Source organism: Odontesthes bonariensis, chromosome 4 (genome assembly GCF_027942865.1).
Source record: "Odontesthes bonariensis isolate fOdoBon6 chromosome 4, fOdoBon6.hap1, whole genome shotgun sequence".
Taxonomy (NCBI): Eukaryota; Metazoa; Chordata; class Actinopteri; order Atheriniformes; family Atherinopsidae; genus Odontesthes; species Odontesthes bonariensis.
Genome location: NC_134509.1, coordinates 29,608,261 through 29,627,797, shown reverse-complemented (window position 1 = coordinate 29,627,797; position 19,537 = coordinate 29,608,261). Strand labels below are relative to the sequence as shown.

Sequence of the window (19,537 nt, the reverse complement as noted above, 5' to 3'; positions counted from 1 at the left end):
AAAAAAAGACCCAATCAATTAGCCGAGGCTGGCGATTCTTCTACTCTACGTAAGGAACTTATTTTCCTGCCAGCAAATAGAGAAAAGGTGTTGCTCAAATTTAGCAAGACGGGTTTGCATAGTTATTAAACCAGCCATTGTGAATTTTTGCTTTGCAATTATTCACTCTTTCAGTGGTTCAAAATAAAAATAGACAGGAATGGGAATGTTTTTAATATGCTTGCCCAAACTTTTTAAAAATGTTTCAGCCCCATTCCTCTGTCTGCCCACGCATCAAAGGTTACATAACACGGCTGCAATGCTCAGCCCACTCAGGGTTTCAGCAGGCAGTCCGCAAGAAATAGAAATGCATGTATTCTCTAAATGACCTATGCCTCGCACATCCTGTCAGAAATGTTAACCCCACTCGCAGCGGTGTATAGTAAACTCATGTGCTACTATTTTTGCATCGGCGACTGGAGTTCAGTGTCGGTGTAGGAGGGAGGTGACTGTCAGTTTAGTGTAGCAAAGGGTAAGAGTAGGTACACCAATACAGATTTCTGTTTGACAATCACACCTTGGGCTTTGCATCCCATTTCATGCAGGTCTATTCTTATATATATATATATATATATATATATAGACGGGATAAGAGCCTCCGCTGTCATGGCTCAAGGAAATTACTGTGAAAACTCTGAGCCTGTTTTTGCTTTAACTTCAGAAACAGTTACAGCAATGAATCATTTTAGACAAATGGTAATGGAAGCTGGTTGCCTCTTGAGACCGAATAAAACCAAAATCCAATGAAAGTGCCGGAATTTATCAGGTCCGTAATAAAATCTTTCTGAAGGTTTCTCCACAATTTGAATAATATATCATTACAATGACAAACTGTGTCAAGCACTTTGGAAAAGATTAATTTCATTTTTACACATAGTTAGTCTGCTTCACCTGTGGCACCATTCTTTTTTCTTTTTTTTTTTATGAATAAGCTTTATTACATGAATTAAAAAGGAAAAACTGTTTTTGTCCATTTTGTGTATGAGATGACGAAGAATATTCATCCACTGACAAGAATGATGAAGAAGCCATGATAGAGTAAACTGCCAAATGCCTTTATTTTCCAGTGTACAAAGAAAAAATGATTACATTTTGAACATTTGATGATGGAGAATAAAAAGCAACACACACAGGAAAAAAAAAAGCCCACCATGCAGACCCAACAGTGACAGCTTTTCAAGTTTGTTCTGGACTCCTCTTCTCCTCACCTATACTGTCTCTTCCCAGTCCTTTGACCTCCTGCTGCCTTTTTTACTTAATAAGGAAGCTGCAAGAAAGAGGAAGATTATACGCAGAGGGAGAGAAAGAAAAACAAAAGGATATAAATAAAGTGCTTCTGGCTTGGGTTGCACAACAACAGCCTTTTAGTTTGAGGCAATACATCTGTGTACACAACAAAGTTTGATGAAAAACGTGGCTGTAGATCTTGTTGGAAAATATTTAGAAAAATACTCAAATAAACCAAACAGTTTGTGGAAGCATGTAATCAGGCAAAATTGCTCAGATACCTGCTGATGATACATTTGTTTTTATAAAGAAAACCGAGGAGCACCCAACTCGCCCCAGAACATTTCGAGGTTATAAGCAATTCAAATTCAAAACATGCACCTTAATCATACACAGGAAGCCATAATCAAACATAAATAACAGCAATTTAAAATGGCACAGCTTCAAACTCAAAATAAGTAGCAGTAAAGTGCACCATCTAACCTCACTTATGCAGTGCCTTATGAAAGGATTCACCTCCCGTTGTGGTGTTTTTCTTTTTTTTTTGCATTTTAAATGGGAAATTATCCAAAATAATAGCCCAATCAAATAACACTATTAATGAAAATGAATAACAAACGCACGGAGGTGTAGCGCATTATGTAAGACTATTTGTCTGTGCCTAAAAAGGAACCTGGTTCTGCCAATTACATTCAGGAGTCACAGGATTGTTTGCGTGACTCTAAGGGCACTTTCACACCAGAGCTGTTTGGTCTGCTTTAAACGGACCAGAGTTTGTTTCCTTGGATAGTCTGCTTCTATTGGGCAGGTGTGAAAGCTCAGCCGAACTCTGGCGCAGACCAAACAAGCGAAAGCGTGTCTCACTTTGCTTGCAAGTGAAGCCTGGTACGGTTCGCTTACAGTGGGAAATGCAAACGGACTATCCAGCGAACAAAAGAGAGGAAGTGATGGAGAGCAGTGCATTTTGGGTAGCTAACTGTAAACAGGATACAGTGGTACGTAGTTTCCTTACTAATTTCCAAAGCACATCTAGTGACAAAGCAAAGGTTTTGGCTGTTCTACATGATCTCTGCTCATCTCCATAATAGTTCAGTGTGTACATAACTTTTCTGATGGGTCAACTCATTACAACTGCCTCAAAGTACAGGTGAAGCAGCTCACTCAAAGACAGACCAAGTTTTTTTTTTTGGTATTCTGCCACAATGCTGAATCCAGCACTGAGCTAACGTTAGCAGTAACGTCTGCAGCTCATGCAGATTCCGGTTGTCTTCAGTGTGGCCAGGAAGTAACATTACATATGCAAACACAAATTTGCCATATCATCAAAGGGGAGACAGAGGCATATTATAATGCCCACCAAGGAGAGGACTTCACACAATCTAGCATGGCAAGCAAAAAGCCTGCCTATTCTGTCACATATTAACACTGTAAACAGAATCGGTAAATATCTCCACACTGGCCAGCGTTTTTAAGATGATTCATTTTCATGGGGCTCAAAGATGTGTATGCATGTGAACGATAGGCACAAACACAGAAAAATATGTGTATGTAAAAATATCCATACCATGTGTGTATTAATCCAAAGAGTCTGAACATCTGCACTGTAACTGTGAGAGGCTCCAAAGTCTGTAATGCTGCTGCGCAAAAGAGTGGCAGACAGCATAGCAAAGACCAGGAAGCTCTTAAAACTGGTCAGGGACGAAGTGCTCAAAAAGTCCAAAGTAAGACTAGAAAATAAGAAATCTATGTATCCAAAACTCTGAATATACCTCAGAGCAACATAAAATCCCTTAAAATGAGAAGGAATATAGAACCATACTAAACCTGCTACAGTTTCATCAGCAGCACCAGGGAAATCATCTGAAGGTAGCCCCATCAACCATTTTTTATTCAGATTAAAGTCAAAGGAAAACTAAACTAAGGAAAAATTGCATTAGGTTCAACTTTCATAATGACAATGTAAGAGTACTGCTAAAGCAACACCACCGAGCTTTAAAGGACTTGTTTAAATATCTTGTCAAATCAAAGAACTCAGCCTGATTGAGAGTCCATATTATGACTTCCTATGCAGAACACACCCACCTTGAAGGAGCTGGTGCACACTGGCAACTGTTTTTGGTCTTATTTCTTATTTTATTCTCAATCAAAAATATTTTGCACCATCAGAGTTGTAGACATGGTGTGTTGATCAAATGAATCACAAAAATCCATTTAAGTGCTGAGTTGTCAAGCAACAAAACTGGAACAATGCAGTAGGGGGTAAATACTTTCACAAGGCGCTGTTAAATAAAGGTGTGTGTGTGTGTGTGTGTGTGTGTGTGTGTGTGTGTGTGTGTGTGTGTGTTGACTTTAAACTAGTTCAGACACGTGGTTCTGATACTTTGGCAAGATTGGTTTTGTTATGCTTACATTACTTTCTGAGGTTTATAGCTCATCAAGCTTTGCATGGATGCTTTGGCGGAACAAAACTCGGGAGTATTTCTGAGTTTTAAAACTTTTTTATTTATTTATGAAAAATGATTTTCCTCTCCCGTCTGCCTAAAACAAGAGCTTAATTTACCAACCGCTTCCTTGCTGATCTGTTTTGTTGACGCATAATTGCGATAAAGTGTGACTTTCAAAGTGAGTGGGCTTTTTTCAAAAAGTTAGCAAAGTCGACTTTGTAGAAGCTGGGTGGTTTGCTGCACAGAGCAAGGTTGGGTTAATGCTTTCATAAAAGTATATTGGAAATGATGGTGTCCTCGGGCTGTAATCACCAGTGACTGCCGACAGCATGTTTAAATGTGTCCCTTCCTGATAGTGTACGAAAATAGCCGCTGTTCTCTACAGACTTACTTCAGGTATTATTTGTTCATGACAACGTGGACAGGGCAAACTACCTAAAATAATGTCAAATAATAGACTATGCGGACAATATCAATTAAATGTCATATAGAGCTGAATGTTTGGAAACACCCGATTCAAACCTTAATTCTGTTTGTACAAATTGCAACAAAAATTTGGGTTCAATTTTGTACCGACTTTGATCTTTCATAGATAAACTTGTTTTTGTGAAGGTTAATTGATAAATGATTGGAAGAATAGAATGCACTCAAGCAAAGAGTCCGCACTTAAAATACTGCAGCCTGTAAGAAAAGCTTAAGTTTGAGGCTTCTCTCGCATTGTCCTTATCTACTTACCTTGGCAGTGATAAATATTTCAGTAAACATAAAGCATTTTCACGTGATACACTTTTAGACATCAACTAAAAACACAAATGAATGGTTGGATGATTCAATTTGATCATTTTTCTCCGAGTAATTAGTACATATTACATGGAATTCCCTTGGAACAATCATTGAGTTTTAAAGACTTTCCCACTGAGATAGTATGATTTGGTGCTAAGCCACAGATCAGAACAAGGTTCAAGGCCATTTCACAATAAATCATCAGCCCTGTTGAAGTGCCCTCATTCTGAATCTCTCCCAGCTCCAAAGGTGTGCCTCAGCAATTGGGGAGTTATGGGTTTTGTGTTGTAATATCCTACAGCAGCCCAAATGGCAATGAATTGGATCCAGACTTTGCAGACTTGTATTTTCTGTCAAACACTAAATCTTTTTTATGAAGTTGTGACCTTTAGTTAAACGTGGGACCAAATTGCTGCTGTTCTGGCTCACTAAGCCAAAGGAAATTAGTGTCCACACATCACAACATAACAACCTTTAGAAAACATCCATGGATTCAAAACTCCAAATAAACTCTAGCTTAAACGCAGGAGTGAAAACACATGATATGCATGTCAAAAGATGAGAGACATACTACAAAGTGACAAAATCCGAACAATATTCTCTGTTAAAGCTGTAGCTGCAAATGTATCTCTGGATTTTGAACTATTTGAATATTGTGTTTTCAATCAAACATTTGTTTTTAAATGACGGGAACAAAGGGAAACAAATGAATCGTGTTTGAATGAGTGTTTAATGAGCTGTAATAAAATAATCTGTTCTAATAGTTACCTGTAGGGATATCCGTGGTACTTGGACCTGAAGATGGAGAGCAGGAAACTAAAGAAAAACACCACCAGCCCAAGGCCAACCAGGCAGATGACTGCAAGAAAACACACATACAAAGATAATTTGCTTTCGTAATTCAAACAACAATAATGTTAAAAGCACCCACAGTTTAGCTGCAACGCATGTTCTCGAGAGGTTACCCAGGCTAGCTATCATATTTGGAATGGCAATCCTCACTAAATGTCGGGTTTTCTGATTAGCAGAATGAGTGGAATATTTATTTTAAATAACAGGGTTAAGCACGTGATTAAAGTCCTTGGGCTCTGCTGCTGTGCAGTGTGGTAGCACATATGGATTTTAGTCCTTTATGCACGCACCGTACGGATGAATGCGAGCAGCACCTGCACTGGCAGGCCACACTGATAGATGACGTCTCAAGAGTGCATTAAACTGATGCATTTTTAGGATTTGTATCATCATCTTTTTTATTCACCCTTTAAAGAAAAAAAAAAAATCATTAATTTACTGACTAATGAACAATGACACCCTGTGGAATGTTTACTTTTACTTTCTTAATGAAACTCATTGTTGAAACTCGACTGAGGTATAATGAAAACCTTGAATTTTTTCTTATTCGTTTTTCCTTTACATCTCCCAACATCTACGTCTGATACTTTTGAATTCATAAATATATATATATATATATATATATATGTGTGTGTATGTTATTGGACCTAAAGAAATTCCTATTCATGCATAAACTATCAGACAATAGCCTGTGAGAATACTTTATGGAATACTTCATTCCATTTACATTCCATTCACTGACCCAGCTCTCTTTTCAAACTGAATGTGCTTTCAGAGTTTCCGCATGTTACACACTAAAGGCATCCTCTCCTCTTCATGTTGGTAGTATAGACACAGAAACATAAAACTACACAGCCCAGAACACGTACTTAATTTCCATCCAGAGGTGAATGCGTTTTGAAAATATATCTATTTTTTTATTGATGATCGGAGAGTGGAACTGCTGAATAAAATTTCATTCAGCACTTCCCAAAGATCTGGGCTCTGTGGCGGCCAATCCAGGTGTGAAAACGCTTAATGCTTCCTCAATCACTCTTTCACAATTTCAGCTAGGTGGATCCTGGCATATGACTGTGCCATCAGGAAAGAAAAAATAAGAAGAAGAAATTGATGGAATAACCTGGTCATTCAGTATATTCAGGTAGTTAGCTGACCTCATTTTTTGGTCACTTAACGTAGCTGAACCTAGACCTGACCAACTAAAGCAAGCCCTACCAGGCTTGTATGGTAAGCACAAGGCATTATGGGTGCAAAACCTAATTCGCTGCTCTTCTTCCCCGATGCGCTCGTCACTCTGGAGCAGGCTATATCTGGACTGACCAGACCACATGACCTTTCCCTAACTGATAATCAGTTAAACATTCATTTCTTCCATGGAGATAATGGTTCACCACAATCTTCCCAGGTTTTAGAGGGATTATTTTATGGGAAAGATTTTGACCTGATTTCAATAGCTTCAGCAATCTCCTTAGCTTTTTTGTTTTTCTCAAACCTATTAATCACTGCAGTACTTTTCCTATAGGCGACTCTTCTTTATGCATTGGCTTAGTTCTATCCAGGTGATGACTTTCTTTGGTCTGTCTATATGCTCGGTGACGAGGGCGACATTACAATGGGATGTTCTGCTGGGAAAGCATGGATGCTGGCATTCATGCTGATAGTGCTTAGAAATCCACCATTGTTGCAGAAAAAGAACACGCTTCCCAATTCAAGATATTGACTTTCCCACCAAACTCTCCAGATCCCAATCCAATCAAACATTGACTGGTCGTACGAGAGTAAGCCCAATCCATAGAGGCCCCAGTCCATGGTTTGGCAACCCCCAAGATTCCAAACTCCTATCCATGAGGCCATACCCCCGACTGGTCAAATCAGATTTGGCGGCATATTCTGCCATTATGTTTTTAAAGTGTAAAACAGATCTATAAATATCTTAGACAACACTCGTGCTGACTTTCATAGTCATGGAAAGAAAAAACAAACAAAAAACTAACTTTTTAACATTCACCTTTATTTAAACAATCCTTCCAAAGTACCTGATACTGCCTCTGTCATCAACCCTGCTGTGATGCAGAAAATTATGTTTGAAGCCATTATGATCGTATTTCCTCTGTGGCCATTCTAAAGTGAAATATATACAAACATGAGCTTTAGTCTGCAGGGGAATTAGGTGTGCCGGCATACGTGGGTTTATGAGTGCATGCACACTCACCCTCGTGCAGTTTCTAATCCTTGAGAGGCACTGTGTTAAATTAAACTGTCACCACCGACTGATATTGTTAATCAGGGATTAGGATGAGTACCTCTTCTGGAGACTAAATAGCCAGATATCCTTCTAACACTGTGTGTGAGAAGGGGTGTGTGTGAGAAAAAGGAGGGGGTGGGGTCGTCGTGTCAGAACAAAAGATTTGGCTGAGAAACTGTAAGATGGATTCTTAGTGTCAATTTGTGTGTATGTGCTGGTGGTTTGTGTGTTCTCTGCGTGTCTTTGGGTGTGTGGTCTTTAATGCATGCAAGTATAAAATGACATTCGCTACCATCACTCAGTGCCAGCTGCTCCATAACTGCTTCCCTTTCATTCTTTCACTTGCTAAGCATAAAGAAATATTTACAATTCAACGTAAGAGTCTCAGGGCTCGTGCTGTGACAGAGCATGTGTGTGGCACAGCAGGTGAGATGACATTCAAGTGCTAATCCATGGAGCACAGACACTCTTGTGTTCTGAAATGTGCACGGCACAAACGTTTGAAGGCATCAAACACACGGGTAAATTAGTCATTCTTTATTCAAACTAAATCCTCTTTAAAAGGCTACATTTTGGGTCAAATAAATGTTATACTACAACCAATTCAAGAAAATGTCCTGGCAAGTATATGAAACACAAAACTGTTACACTGATTGACTTAATGTGTATTTGAGAGTGTGTCCCCACAGAGAGCCCTTTTGCCCCTGTGTTTCATGGGTTGCTACATTGACGTATGCGCGTATGAGTGTGTGAGTGCCAGAGTGTCTGAGTATCTTCATTAGGTATAGAGAGGCGTATTTCCCTTACCTCATCAATTATGACGGCAGTCTCTGCGTGGGTAATGACACTCCCAAAAGTACACGCACCAAGCATGCCAATATGCTAAGTGATTTATGACCTTGGCGAAATGACAAGTTGTTTAAGCTAATAATTTCCCTCACTGACAAAGGTGGTTATCCCTCTTTTGACTGAATGACTTGACTCAGTTTTAAATCATGATATATTAGCCCGGTGATAACAAGAGAAAGCCAATACATATTAGGTTAAGCTGACCTAATAAGGAGCACAAGTATGAATAGATTTGGCGCAGGATGGTTCGTTGTATTTTCATCTTTGATAAGCAAATGGTTCAGAAAATACAAAAGCAGCCAGTCTATATACAAGCATTCACAGGCTGTTGTTTTTACACCAAAAAGAGACCAAAAAATGCTTATTGCATTTCTTTAAATGTTATTACTGTGAAAACACTCTACACTTAAAGCAAATCCCTCCCAAATCTTAAAGTACTCACACACGTATAAACACCTTCCTCATGGTCTTAAAGGTAGGGTAGGAGATCTTGGATTTTGAGTCCAGCGAAGCTGCATTTTGAAAATACACAGGTAAAAAGTCCCAACCCTTTTCTTCACTTTCCCCCCGAAGGCACGCCTCGAGAGTACATGAACGCGCACGAGCACGAAGGTGCATGAGCGCTGTTCTGACAGCAAGCATCGATCGTTGCCGTATTTAGTATTTAGTATATGCTAACTATACGTTTAATAATGCTAGGTGCTAGCCAAGCTGGCTCTAGTTTAGCTTCCTGCCAAGCTTCTGGACACGTAATTCGTTCACGGAGCAGGGTACGCGCACAGGGGGAAGGAGGGGGAGGGAGGAACAGATTGCAGTTTGATAGACGGCATCAGAATCCAATCATTGTTAACGGTCCGTTCAGTATGATTGGATAGTGTTTTTCCTAGATTGTACGTTCTAGAGGCCACTAAAACTTTTCATATTTGTGTCAAAACTTTTAATTAATTGGTTGCAATGGGGGTGTGAAGAGTATTTCAAGCAATATGTAAAAAAATGTTCCAGAAAAAGATCCCCTACCCCACCTTTAAAATGGAGAAGGGTCGACATTGTTTGGAGTTTTGTTCTACCATGACATACTTATGTAAAATAACTTTCTAATAATGTTATGTTTTAAGCATATGGTTCTTTAAAGTTTTTGCATGCAGTGCAATCGTGTATGTCAAGAGATTAAAGCGATACAATGTAACTTCTCAAAAAGCCCACTCTGGAGCTCCTCCTACAGGCTTGGAGGTAATGTACGGTTACACTGTCGTAAATACAACACCCTTTCGCTTTCACGTTTGTTGACGAACCGGCGAGGAGTCAGAAGGTGCAAGCTATGTCGACCGAGAAGGTAAGAGTAATCAAATGTACCTGGGAGCGTGAGAGGGGTCTATTTGTTTTTGCGGTAGGTGTGCCAGAAAGCAAGTCGAAGTACTTCCGCTCAGCTCCCGGACCGGTCCAGCAAAGTTACATAGCGCAGTTTTCCCAACTCAGACAGGCCAATCGTAATATTAAAACTCATTCTAGCCGCACATTTTTTTCAAGCTGTTATTTTAAGGTAGAAATGTTACATAGTATTGCTCTAAAGGGTATATGAGATGGGATGCCTGCACGACATACATGCTAATGTGAAAATAAAGTGGGCTCCAAAAGTTTGAGATCAGATAAAAGTAATGTTTTCAAAATAAAAATAAAAAGATGAATATATGACTTTTGGATTTGAACAAAATTTGAAAACACAAAAGAAAGATGACACGCTATTAAGACTGAAGAAGACACTGTAAACAAATAGGAATGGTGCTTCAGTAAATCAAGCCCATAATTAAATATCCGTGTCTGCATTTCTTTTTGCTACTCTGGAGTCACACACCAGCACTGAACCAACTACACTCTGACCTGTGAAAGGCGTCTGCCTATTCCGGAGAGACGCACGACACCCAAAGATTTGCATCTTTATGGAGAACAATTCATACTCAGGAGGATAATGAGTCCAAATGCGTCCAAACCTGTGCAAGCAGAGCAAGAAGATCAAAGAAGGAGAGGCTTTATAGATTTCATCTATAAAGGTTCGAGTGTCATTAAAAGCAAACGAGGGAACACCAAATAGAAAAGAAATAAATCGAGATATTTTAGCATTTCAACTTTCTTCTAAAATCGTTAAGTTGCTATAGTTTGTGACTGAAGCTCTTGTAATAAACTCGAAGCAGCAATCTGTTCTTAATCTTTTTCTTTTATTTAATTGTTAAAGAGAGGAATATGAAAGACAGACAGCGCTTTTCAGTAAATTAGGAAGAGTAACGACAGATTTTTACGTGGCTTTTTTCTTTGGACGACAGGTGGACTGGAATTTCTATCTATGAGGAGCTAAGAGTCAGAGGAGTAAGAATTTGCTTTGGCCGTATGCCATATGGATGGATGGATTAAAACAACTGAACATATTTGTTGTCTTGAGATCCTCTCCTCTACTTTTTGTCATCTTTTTTGTCAAGTCTCAATCTCTTTCCCAGTCTCCCATCAGCCTCCTTTTGCACATCCCATTCAATGATTTTATATGAATAGTATAATAGTTCTCTGCTTCAGCTCCGCTGTCGAAGGGACAGATACAGGAAATCTTTCCTGCCACATGCCATCACTCTGTATAATAACAGTTAATCATTGTTCTGCACTAATTATGGTCATTTCAATTTCGCACAACTGCATTTGTTGCACATTTTGCTGTACATATTTTACATATACATATCTACATATTTATATACATTCCGAACTGAATCTCTGCTAGTACTGCTTTTAAGTCGCATTTATATTTTACGGCATTTTTACATTTTATAGCATTTTTATATTCTATTTCATTTTATTTATAAGCTTGTCTGTATGCTGCAACTGCAAAGTAATTTCCCAGCTGGGATGAATAAAGTACTTTCTATTCTATTCTATTCTATTTTATATTCAGTGAATTAATGTGCATGTACAATTAACTCCTTTGCTGACTGATAGAGTAAGTGTTGTGATGCAGATCTCCGTTGCAGCAGCCGATAATGTTGTGAAGATGCACTTAGCGGTATGAAAATGACTGCTTATACCAGTGTTTAGCTCCCACATCCACTGATTACACCAACATTTAAGCCTCGTCCTCAGTCTGTTACTGACTGATGAGCATTCTCTGTGCTCCTTTAAGGGTCATTTATTCTACCATTACGTACTTAAAAAGGTAAATCTGTTCTGAGCGTGGTCAAGCGTCACTGCCCACCTACTCCCACCCGTGCTTTATGCTGGCATGGTTGTTAGGTAATGCATCCACAGGAGGGCAGTGCAGAGTTCAGAGTTCCCTTCCGAGTTCAGTTGCAAACAATAACAGGGCTCTCAAGTTTCACGCAATGAGCGTGAAACACACGCATTTCAACAAGTTCACACGCTCACACGCCACACATGCCATTTCTCACGCTGAGAAATGATCAACTTCGTCGCACAAAAATTCTAATGGCCTATACTATAAACGAGTCAATGTCAGGTTACCGTGCGTTCGTACAGCTCAGAACTATAGCTCTGGTACAGCTGTCTTGATTTAGCAACCCATTGGCAAATCACAAAATAGAATTTCTCAGCCAATCAGAAAACAGAATTTCTTGTTGCCGGGTCAGGTCTGAAATAGCTTTCAGCTGCAAGCATGCGTTCCTTGAATGCACAGCGGACATAACCTATTATGCTCTGAATGCGTGCAGAAGTTGTAGACGAGCTGGAGGTGGAAGAGAACCGTCAGGATCATCAGCAGGTCATATCTTCATTTATTTGAATCTTTTATTGGTTACTATAGTTTTCCTACTCTTTGTAAAAGACCAATACCTGCCGATTAAAGGGTTCGTTGGAGTAGTAGGCCTAAATATTCAGCACACACCCTTTGACATGAGGAACTTAATGAAAAATGAAAAATATGTAGGAGTGTAATTAGGCTTCCGTGGTTAATTTTTTTCAAAGGTGACTGGTATGAGCAGGTTCCCAAGGCTATCTACAATTGCCAAACTGGTATTAGTTCTGCCGCACTGAAATGCTGATGCAGAGAGGGTTTTTTCCATGGTGGGGCTCAATAAAACCAAGACCAGGAACACGTTGGCTCTGAATGGAACTCTGTCATCCATCATGACTGTGAAAATGGCTGACATTGAGCCACAGTGCTTTAAATGGGAGCCCCCAATATCAGTCATCAAGCATCAAAATCTGCCACAAACACTTACAATAACACTCATAACATTTGGGGTTATGTTTGTTTTTCTTAATTCAATTTGTCTGTTTTTTTGTTTGTTAAGACTTTGCATACCTAAAACAATTTATTTTAAAATATAGCAGAATTTAGTGTAAAAGTGAAGATTTGTGATTTAGGTATAAATAAAACAATTTCTTTGTTCTTTAAGTAGCTAGTTTATGGCGATGGGATACTGCAAGGGACCACCCCCCCCCATTTTATGTGAAGCTTGAATCAGCTTCACATAAAATGCGGAGCCATTCACGACATTCATGGGTCACATTTTTCAGAGTTCAAAAGAATCGGACTTATACATACAAAAGAATATCTATGTAGCTCAATGAAAGTGAAAGTGAAGCATTGACCTCATTATAGATGTTAATGAACACATTAACATTCACCCTACCTAAATCCCCCGAAGGATTTCATCAATACATTTCCTGTACCACCCATCCAGGAAAGACACTGAGTAAATAGTATGGTTCAGTTCTATATTCCAAAAAAGCTCTCGCTCTCCATCCTGTTGGCTCTACAAACCACCACACAGCCTGCTTCTTGCACCTGTCTACTTGCCAGTGATGAAGAGGACAGAGAAAGATATTAGAAACATCAAGCAGCAGACACTTGACAGCATAAGAGGTTGCAGGGGTTTCGAAACCACTGACTGGAATAACCTCATATCCTCTTCATGTAAGAACAATGAGCAGGTGGATATGGTGTCATCTCACATCTCCTTCTGTGTGGAGGTCCCAATTCTCCCTAACAATAAACTCTAAAGTATCTAAAGAACTAAAATAAATCCTCAACCAAAAAAAAGATAATTGTATTCACTGATTCTGAGGTAAAAAAAACAATGGTAGTTAATACCGTTTCAAAAAAAAATAAGCAGAAGCCCTTTCAGTTTACAGGCAGCAACTTCATCAACATCAATCGTTTCTTCACCAGATCGGAGAGGGAGAAGAGCTAACAACTGAAGTCAAACCTGGAGACTCGGTCCTCATCATTAACACACAGGAGGTGGGACGAGCGCTCAAAAAAACTGAACAGCTCCTGGTGATAGACAACATCCATGGGCAGATCCCAAGCTTAGTAGTAGAGTAGTTGGGTCCGATTCCAGCATCTGCTCTGTGCTCCAATACCTGCAGCACAGTCCCCAAAATGTGGAAGCACTCCAAGAACCTCTCTGGTTGGCCATGAAGAGGTTCATAATAAAAAACAAAAATAAAAAAAATCTCACATAACCAAGGTATCAGACTCATTTGGACTCACTGATGGCTTCATACTGGGCCGGCAGGAAGGTTGAAGATGAAAATAAAAATAAAAATCAACAAGCATCCAAACAAAAAAAACCCACCACAGCCAGACTCTTTGCAAATTTTTCCTCAGCATTCAATACCATGCAACCACACGTTCTAACTAAAAAACTCATCACCCGCTCTCACCGAGACCACCAGCTCATCCTGTGGATAACAGGTCACAGACAGTGTTAGTCAGCAACACATTCTCTGACACCATCTTCACATCAACCGGCTCCCCACAAGGCTTTGTTCTGTCGCCCATTCGCTTCATCTTTCACACTGAACTCTTACACATCAAGTCTCTTAAATGTTTTGGATACCATTGCTCCTGTCAAGGTTAGAATGGTTAAAAGTAGGCAAAGGGCGCCATGGAGGAAAGAAGAGTCGGTCAGGGCACAGAAAAGGGAGTGCCGGAGAGCCGAATGGAAATGGCGCAAGTAAACAGTAAACAGATTAATAAACCCTCCAGTTTCACTGCCTTTAGAACTCATTTCTACATCCAAGTGTAATGAGTTTGCAACATTCTTTAATGACAAAGTTCAAGGCATTAAAAATGCAATAATTTCCACAACACAAATAACTACTCTGCAGCCAGCTAGACACCTAGAGCTGACACATTTCACACCTGTTACTGACAAAACAGTCGAAGAGATCATCTGCAGTCTAAAGCCTGATTCTTACTCGGCGCAACCTCGCTTTGACCCATTCTTACTAGCTGGTCGCAAATGGCGCAAACGGTCACGTGACCCAAAATTCCGCCACGCCCCCCGTCGCAAGCTAAAAAATCCTCGCGCGTCGCAAGGGCGCACACACAACTTTTTTTCTGACTTCGCGCGAGCTCAACCGGAAACAGCTGACCGAGAGAAAGGAAAAATGAACACTGCAGAGACCGCGGTGACCGAGAGGGTGCGCCTCTACAGACATCTGTACGACACGTCTATGAAGTTACACTGGGACAACGTTTGACAAAGTTCGTCTTGTTGCAAAGGACGAACATTCCACCTTCTCTTCTGTTTTTGCCGCAGCCGCTTAGCTCTGAGATACATATACAGTTCTACACCCAGAGTAAATTCATTCCGCATCAGATGTGCCAGCCTCTGCTGACGTGACACCACAGGTGGCATTGTGTATGCTTTCTTCGTATGCTTTTCTTCGTCCGGTTCTTCAGCTTGTTTCCTCAACAGTGACACCCGCTGGTCTGGAGAGAACTGCAAATGTGACGCATACTCGGCGCAAACTGCGCTTATGAGCTGAAGGAACTGTGAAGGGGCTGGCGCTTTCGATGACGTCATTAATGGTTCTCGAGCCAGAACAGTTGCGCGGTTGCGCCGAGTAAGAATCAGGCTTAAGTTCATCAACGTGCTGCCTTGATGAGTTGCCCACTAGATTCCTAAAGTCTGTGCTGAGCAGTTTGTTACCACAACTCGCTCATCTAATTAACATCTCACTCCAGACTAGAACATTTCCAAAGGCCTTAAAAACTGCTGTCATTAAGCTTCTTCTAAAGAAGAGCAATCTTGATGCCACAGTACTGAACAACTACCGGCCCATTTCAAACCTGCCATTCTTAGGCAAAGTCCTAGAAAAAGTTGTATACCAACAGCTTAGTGACTTTCTCCTGTCTAACAATGCTTTTGATACTTTCCAATCAGGCTTTAGGCCCCACCACAGCACTGAGACAGCTCTGATCAGGGTGACAAATGACATCCGCCTGAACACAGATGCAAGTAGAGTCACAGTCTTAGTTCTGCTGGACCTGAGTGCTGCCTTTGACACAGTTGAGCATGCAATCTTATTACAGAGGTAAGAAGACTGGGTGGGAATCTCTGGTCGTGCTTTAAACTGGTTCAAGTCCTATCTGGAGGACAGGAAATATTTTGTTGAAATTGGTAACTGTGTCTCAGACCAAATGGCTATGACCTGTGGGGTTCCCCAGGGGTCAATCCTGGGACCCGTATTGTTCAATCTGTACATGCTTCCACTAGGCCAGCTAATACGCAGCTATAATGTGTCCTACCACAACTATGCAGATGACACTCAGATCTACGAGTCACGGACGGCAGGAGAACACGGGCCTGTAGATAAATTGTGTCGCTGCATCGAACAGATCAGTATGTGGATGCAAAACAATTTCCTCCAGCTAAATTTAGACAAAACTGAAATCATTGTCTGTGGCCCACAGAAACAAAGAGAAAGTGTTATCAATCACCTTGAGACTCTCTCTCTAAAACCTAATTATCAAGTTAGAAATCTCGGGGTAATATTGGACTCAGACCTGAACTTTAACAGCCACATTAAATCTGTAACATCAGCAGCTTTTTACCATCTAAAAAACATTGCCAGAATCAAAGGAATGGTGTCTAAACCAGACTTAGAGAGACTGATCCATGCGTTTGTCTCCAGCAGGTTAGACTGCTGTAACGGCCTGCTCACTGGGCTCTCTAAACGGGCTGTAAGACAGCTGCAGTACATCCAGAATGCTGCTGCTCGAGTCCTGACTAGAACCAGGAAACACCACCATATTAGTCCAGTGCTCAGGTCTCTGCACTGGCTTCCTGTCGCTCAGAGAATAGACTTTAAAACAGCTCTGCTTGTGTACAAGTCTCTTCATGGTCAGGCGCCAAAGTACATCTCTGACATGTTAGAGCCATATGAACCAACTCGGACTCTGAGAACCTCAGGGAGGGGTCTCCTGCTGGTGCCCAGAGTCAGGACTAAACAAGGTGAGGCTGCGTTTCAGTTTTATGCTCCTAACATCTGGAACAGCCTTCCAGAAGATGTGAGACAGGCCTCAACTCTGACAATGTTTAAATCCAGGCTGAAAACAGTTCTATTTAGCTGAGCATATGACACCTGAAAGTATTTTATCTGCACTCTTCACTTTTTAATTACTTAATTAATTACTCTTAATTTTTTATTTTGTATTCTTTTTTTTAATGATTTTATTGCTTTCTTGAGATTTTATGTAGCTGTAAAGCACTTTGAATTACCTTGTGTGCGAATTGTGCTCTATAAATAAAATTGCCTTGCCTTGCCTGATGACTGCAGGTCCACACAGCTCAATTGTCACTTGGTGAAATCTGCTAATGACACAGTCCTCATCTCTCTGCTTTCAGGTCTCACATAGAATCACAGCTTAGCCCTGTAACAGTTTGTAGATTGGTGTAAAAACTTTACTGTTAATAAAACTAAGGGGATGATTGTGACCTACTCCAGCAAAGAGAGATAACTGGCTGAGGCACTCATCATCTCCATTCAAGGGAAGCTTGTGAAGATTGCAGAGGACTATAAATACCTCAGCACGATCCTTGATAACCTTTTGAAAATCGATTGATTGAGTAAAAGATTGAATTTTTGCACAAACAGAAAAGAGATTCTCAGGAAATGTCAACAGCGAAAGTACCAAGGTAGGAAGCGGAGATAATTTAAAGCAAGCAAGGACATTTCAACAACATGTCACTGCTCCTTCAATGGACACATAATGATATTCTATAAGGTTCTACAGGGATGAGCGATGTATCAGCCTAACATCGGTATCAGCTGATACTCTGCTTGTTGACTGCAATCAGCCAATAATATGACATCAACCAACGGCAGCGGCTGATATTTCTCAGGCGCGCTCTAGTTGTGTTGCACTGACTTTACCGTAAAACTGACAATTCTGTTGGAATATGAAAACAATGGAAAAGTAATTGAGCTAGCAGTTGTTTAACAGGCTAAAAAAAGATAAAGGTGAAAGCTTTTATTGGCCCGGAATTTCACAATGGGTGCATTATTATTTCTCCTTCCTCTGCTGGTTCCAATCCATCAATCTGCAGAACACAAACCGCCTACTGAACACAGTTAGAGTTTACTTCAAAATCATTGCAGATCCTGTTATGAGCCCTCTCCACCCAAGTGAAAAGCAGACTGTGAAATGTGCTCACAGGATTTTAAAGAATCACTCACATGCTGTTTCCACTATTTGAGTGACTCCACTCAGGAAGCAGACTTCATTGTTGGGGCTGTAGGACACAGAGGAGAAGGGCTACCTTTTTCTCTGCAGCTATTCAGCTGTTCCTCCACTCCCATCGTCCCTGATCCAGTCCCACCACCGGTAGGAACAAAAAATAGGTGCTGCTAAAGTTTTCAATTCAAAGAAAAAGCATTGAAAACGTTGGTCTGGAGCCCTTGACTCACTTAACTGACACAAGTTTACCCCTTAGTTGTCCTGCGTTCCACACAGTACGTAACACATCAGGACTAATGGGATGTTGACGGTGTCACACTTTGTCCATCATCCATCATAGCTGCACCCAGGGAGTCAGTTCAGATGCCACTATATTATCTCAGCAAGACACATTGTTTTTGACACATCCACTTTTTCATATTCAACTTTGCATCATGTGGCATTTTCCAACAATAGCCGAACAATCCAGAGTCCTAACAAGCTAATCGGACTTTAGTTCTTGGTAAACGTTATCTAAGAGCTCTTAAAATGTCCAAACTTTTGCATTGCCCTCCATGTAAAACTCCAAACAGCAGCCAAAAACAATCTATTGCTATCGCTTGTATTTAACTTTGTATGGTTGTTTTGTATTTTCTCTACTCAAACCATCCCATTTCATGGTTTATCTAGAGAATGAATGCTCTATATCACGACTCTGCTTCAAGCATTTTAACCTCTCCAACAGATTTTAATGCATACACTTTGTTACAAAATGAATCACTTAATTTAAGATATTTAGTGGATGTAAAAACTAAGCTGATACACAACAAGCAACATAAACTCATGACAACAGCCTCACACAGAATGCTTCATAATGAAGAAAAAGGTCAAGGAAAATGAAAAAAAAAAAAAAGAAGATAAATAAAGATAAAAAAAGAAAATGATTAATAATCTACTTACTCCTCCTCTTGCCAACATCCCCTTTGGAAGTAGCGGCTTCGTTGAGCAGAACCATCCCCATGGTAATTGCAGCATCTGGGACAAGGTTGTCAAGGAAACAAGACACATGCAAGGGACAACGAAGCTGGAAATGCACCCTGAACATTGGACATACTTATGCACTTACTGATAAGCACACATATATATACGCACAAGTGAATAGCTGCAGACATTATAAAGAGTGTGCCGTGCATGTAAAGGGTGCGAAGTCAATAACAGGTCATACCTCACATTATGAAGCAATCTCATGTGACTGCCCTACCACAAATTCAACAACATAATCTTCATCTTTTGTTGAGATTGTGCCAGAGTGCAGTTAATTAAACTATATTTTGAGGACTGTCACTGAGTCCTTTTATTACATTTTACAACATACTGTGACAGGAGACAAAGTAAAAAAGGAAATTACACTAACTAAAGATTTAAAAGGAAAACAAAAACAAAGGAGAAAGTCGGATCCCAAGCGGTGGGGTCCATTTTTTTTTGTTTGTTCAAAAGACGACGAGTGGCTCATACGAAAAAAAACTAGCTTAAGTTTTATTCAAACTACTGAATTACGTCTGCAGTACTGCACTAAAGTGGTTGCTTTACCCTTGGTAGGATAAAATCATCATGAATTCCCCATTCAATTATTTTTCCAAAAGCCCACATAGT

The 19,537-nt window shown here is 40.2% G+C and overlaps 1 protein-coding gene across 1 annotated transcript in view; it reads right to left on the bottom strand.

The window, feature by feature from the left end:
* Positions 1-1,073: 1,073 nt before the first annotated feature.
* Positions 1,074-19,537, bottom strand: part of LOC142378897 (dolichyl-diphosphooligosaccharide--protein glycosyltransferase subunit TUSC3) — an 82,771-nt gene continuing 64,307 nt past the window's right edge. The window contains exons 8-10 of the mRNA XM_075463876.1: positions 18,845-18,919; positions 5,262-5,352; positions 1,074-1,306 (exon numbers count right to left, since the gene is read on the bottom strand). Of these exons, the coding sequence (XP_075319991.1) occupies positions 1,291-1,306; positions 5,262-5,352; positions 18,845-18,919 (182 nt within the window). The 3' untranslated portion in view covers positions 1,074-1,290. The remainder of the gene's footprint in view (positions 1,307-5,261; positions 5,353-18,844; positions 18,920-19,537) is intronic.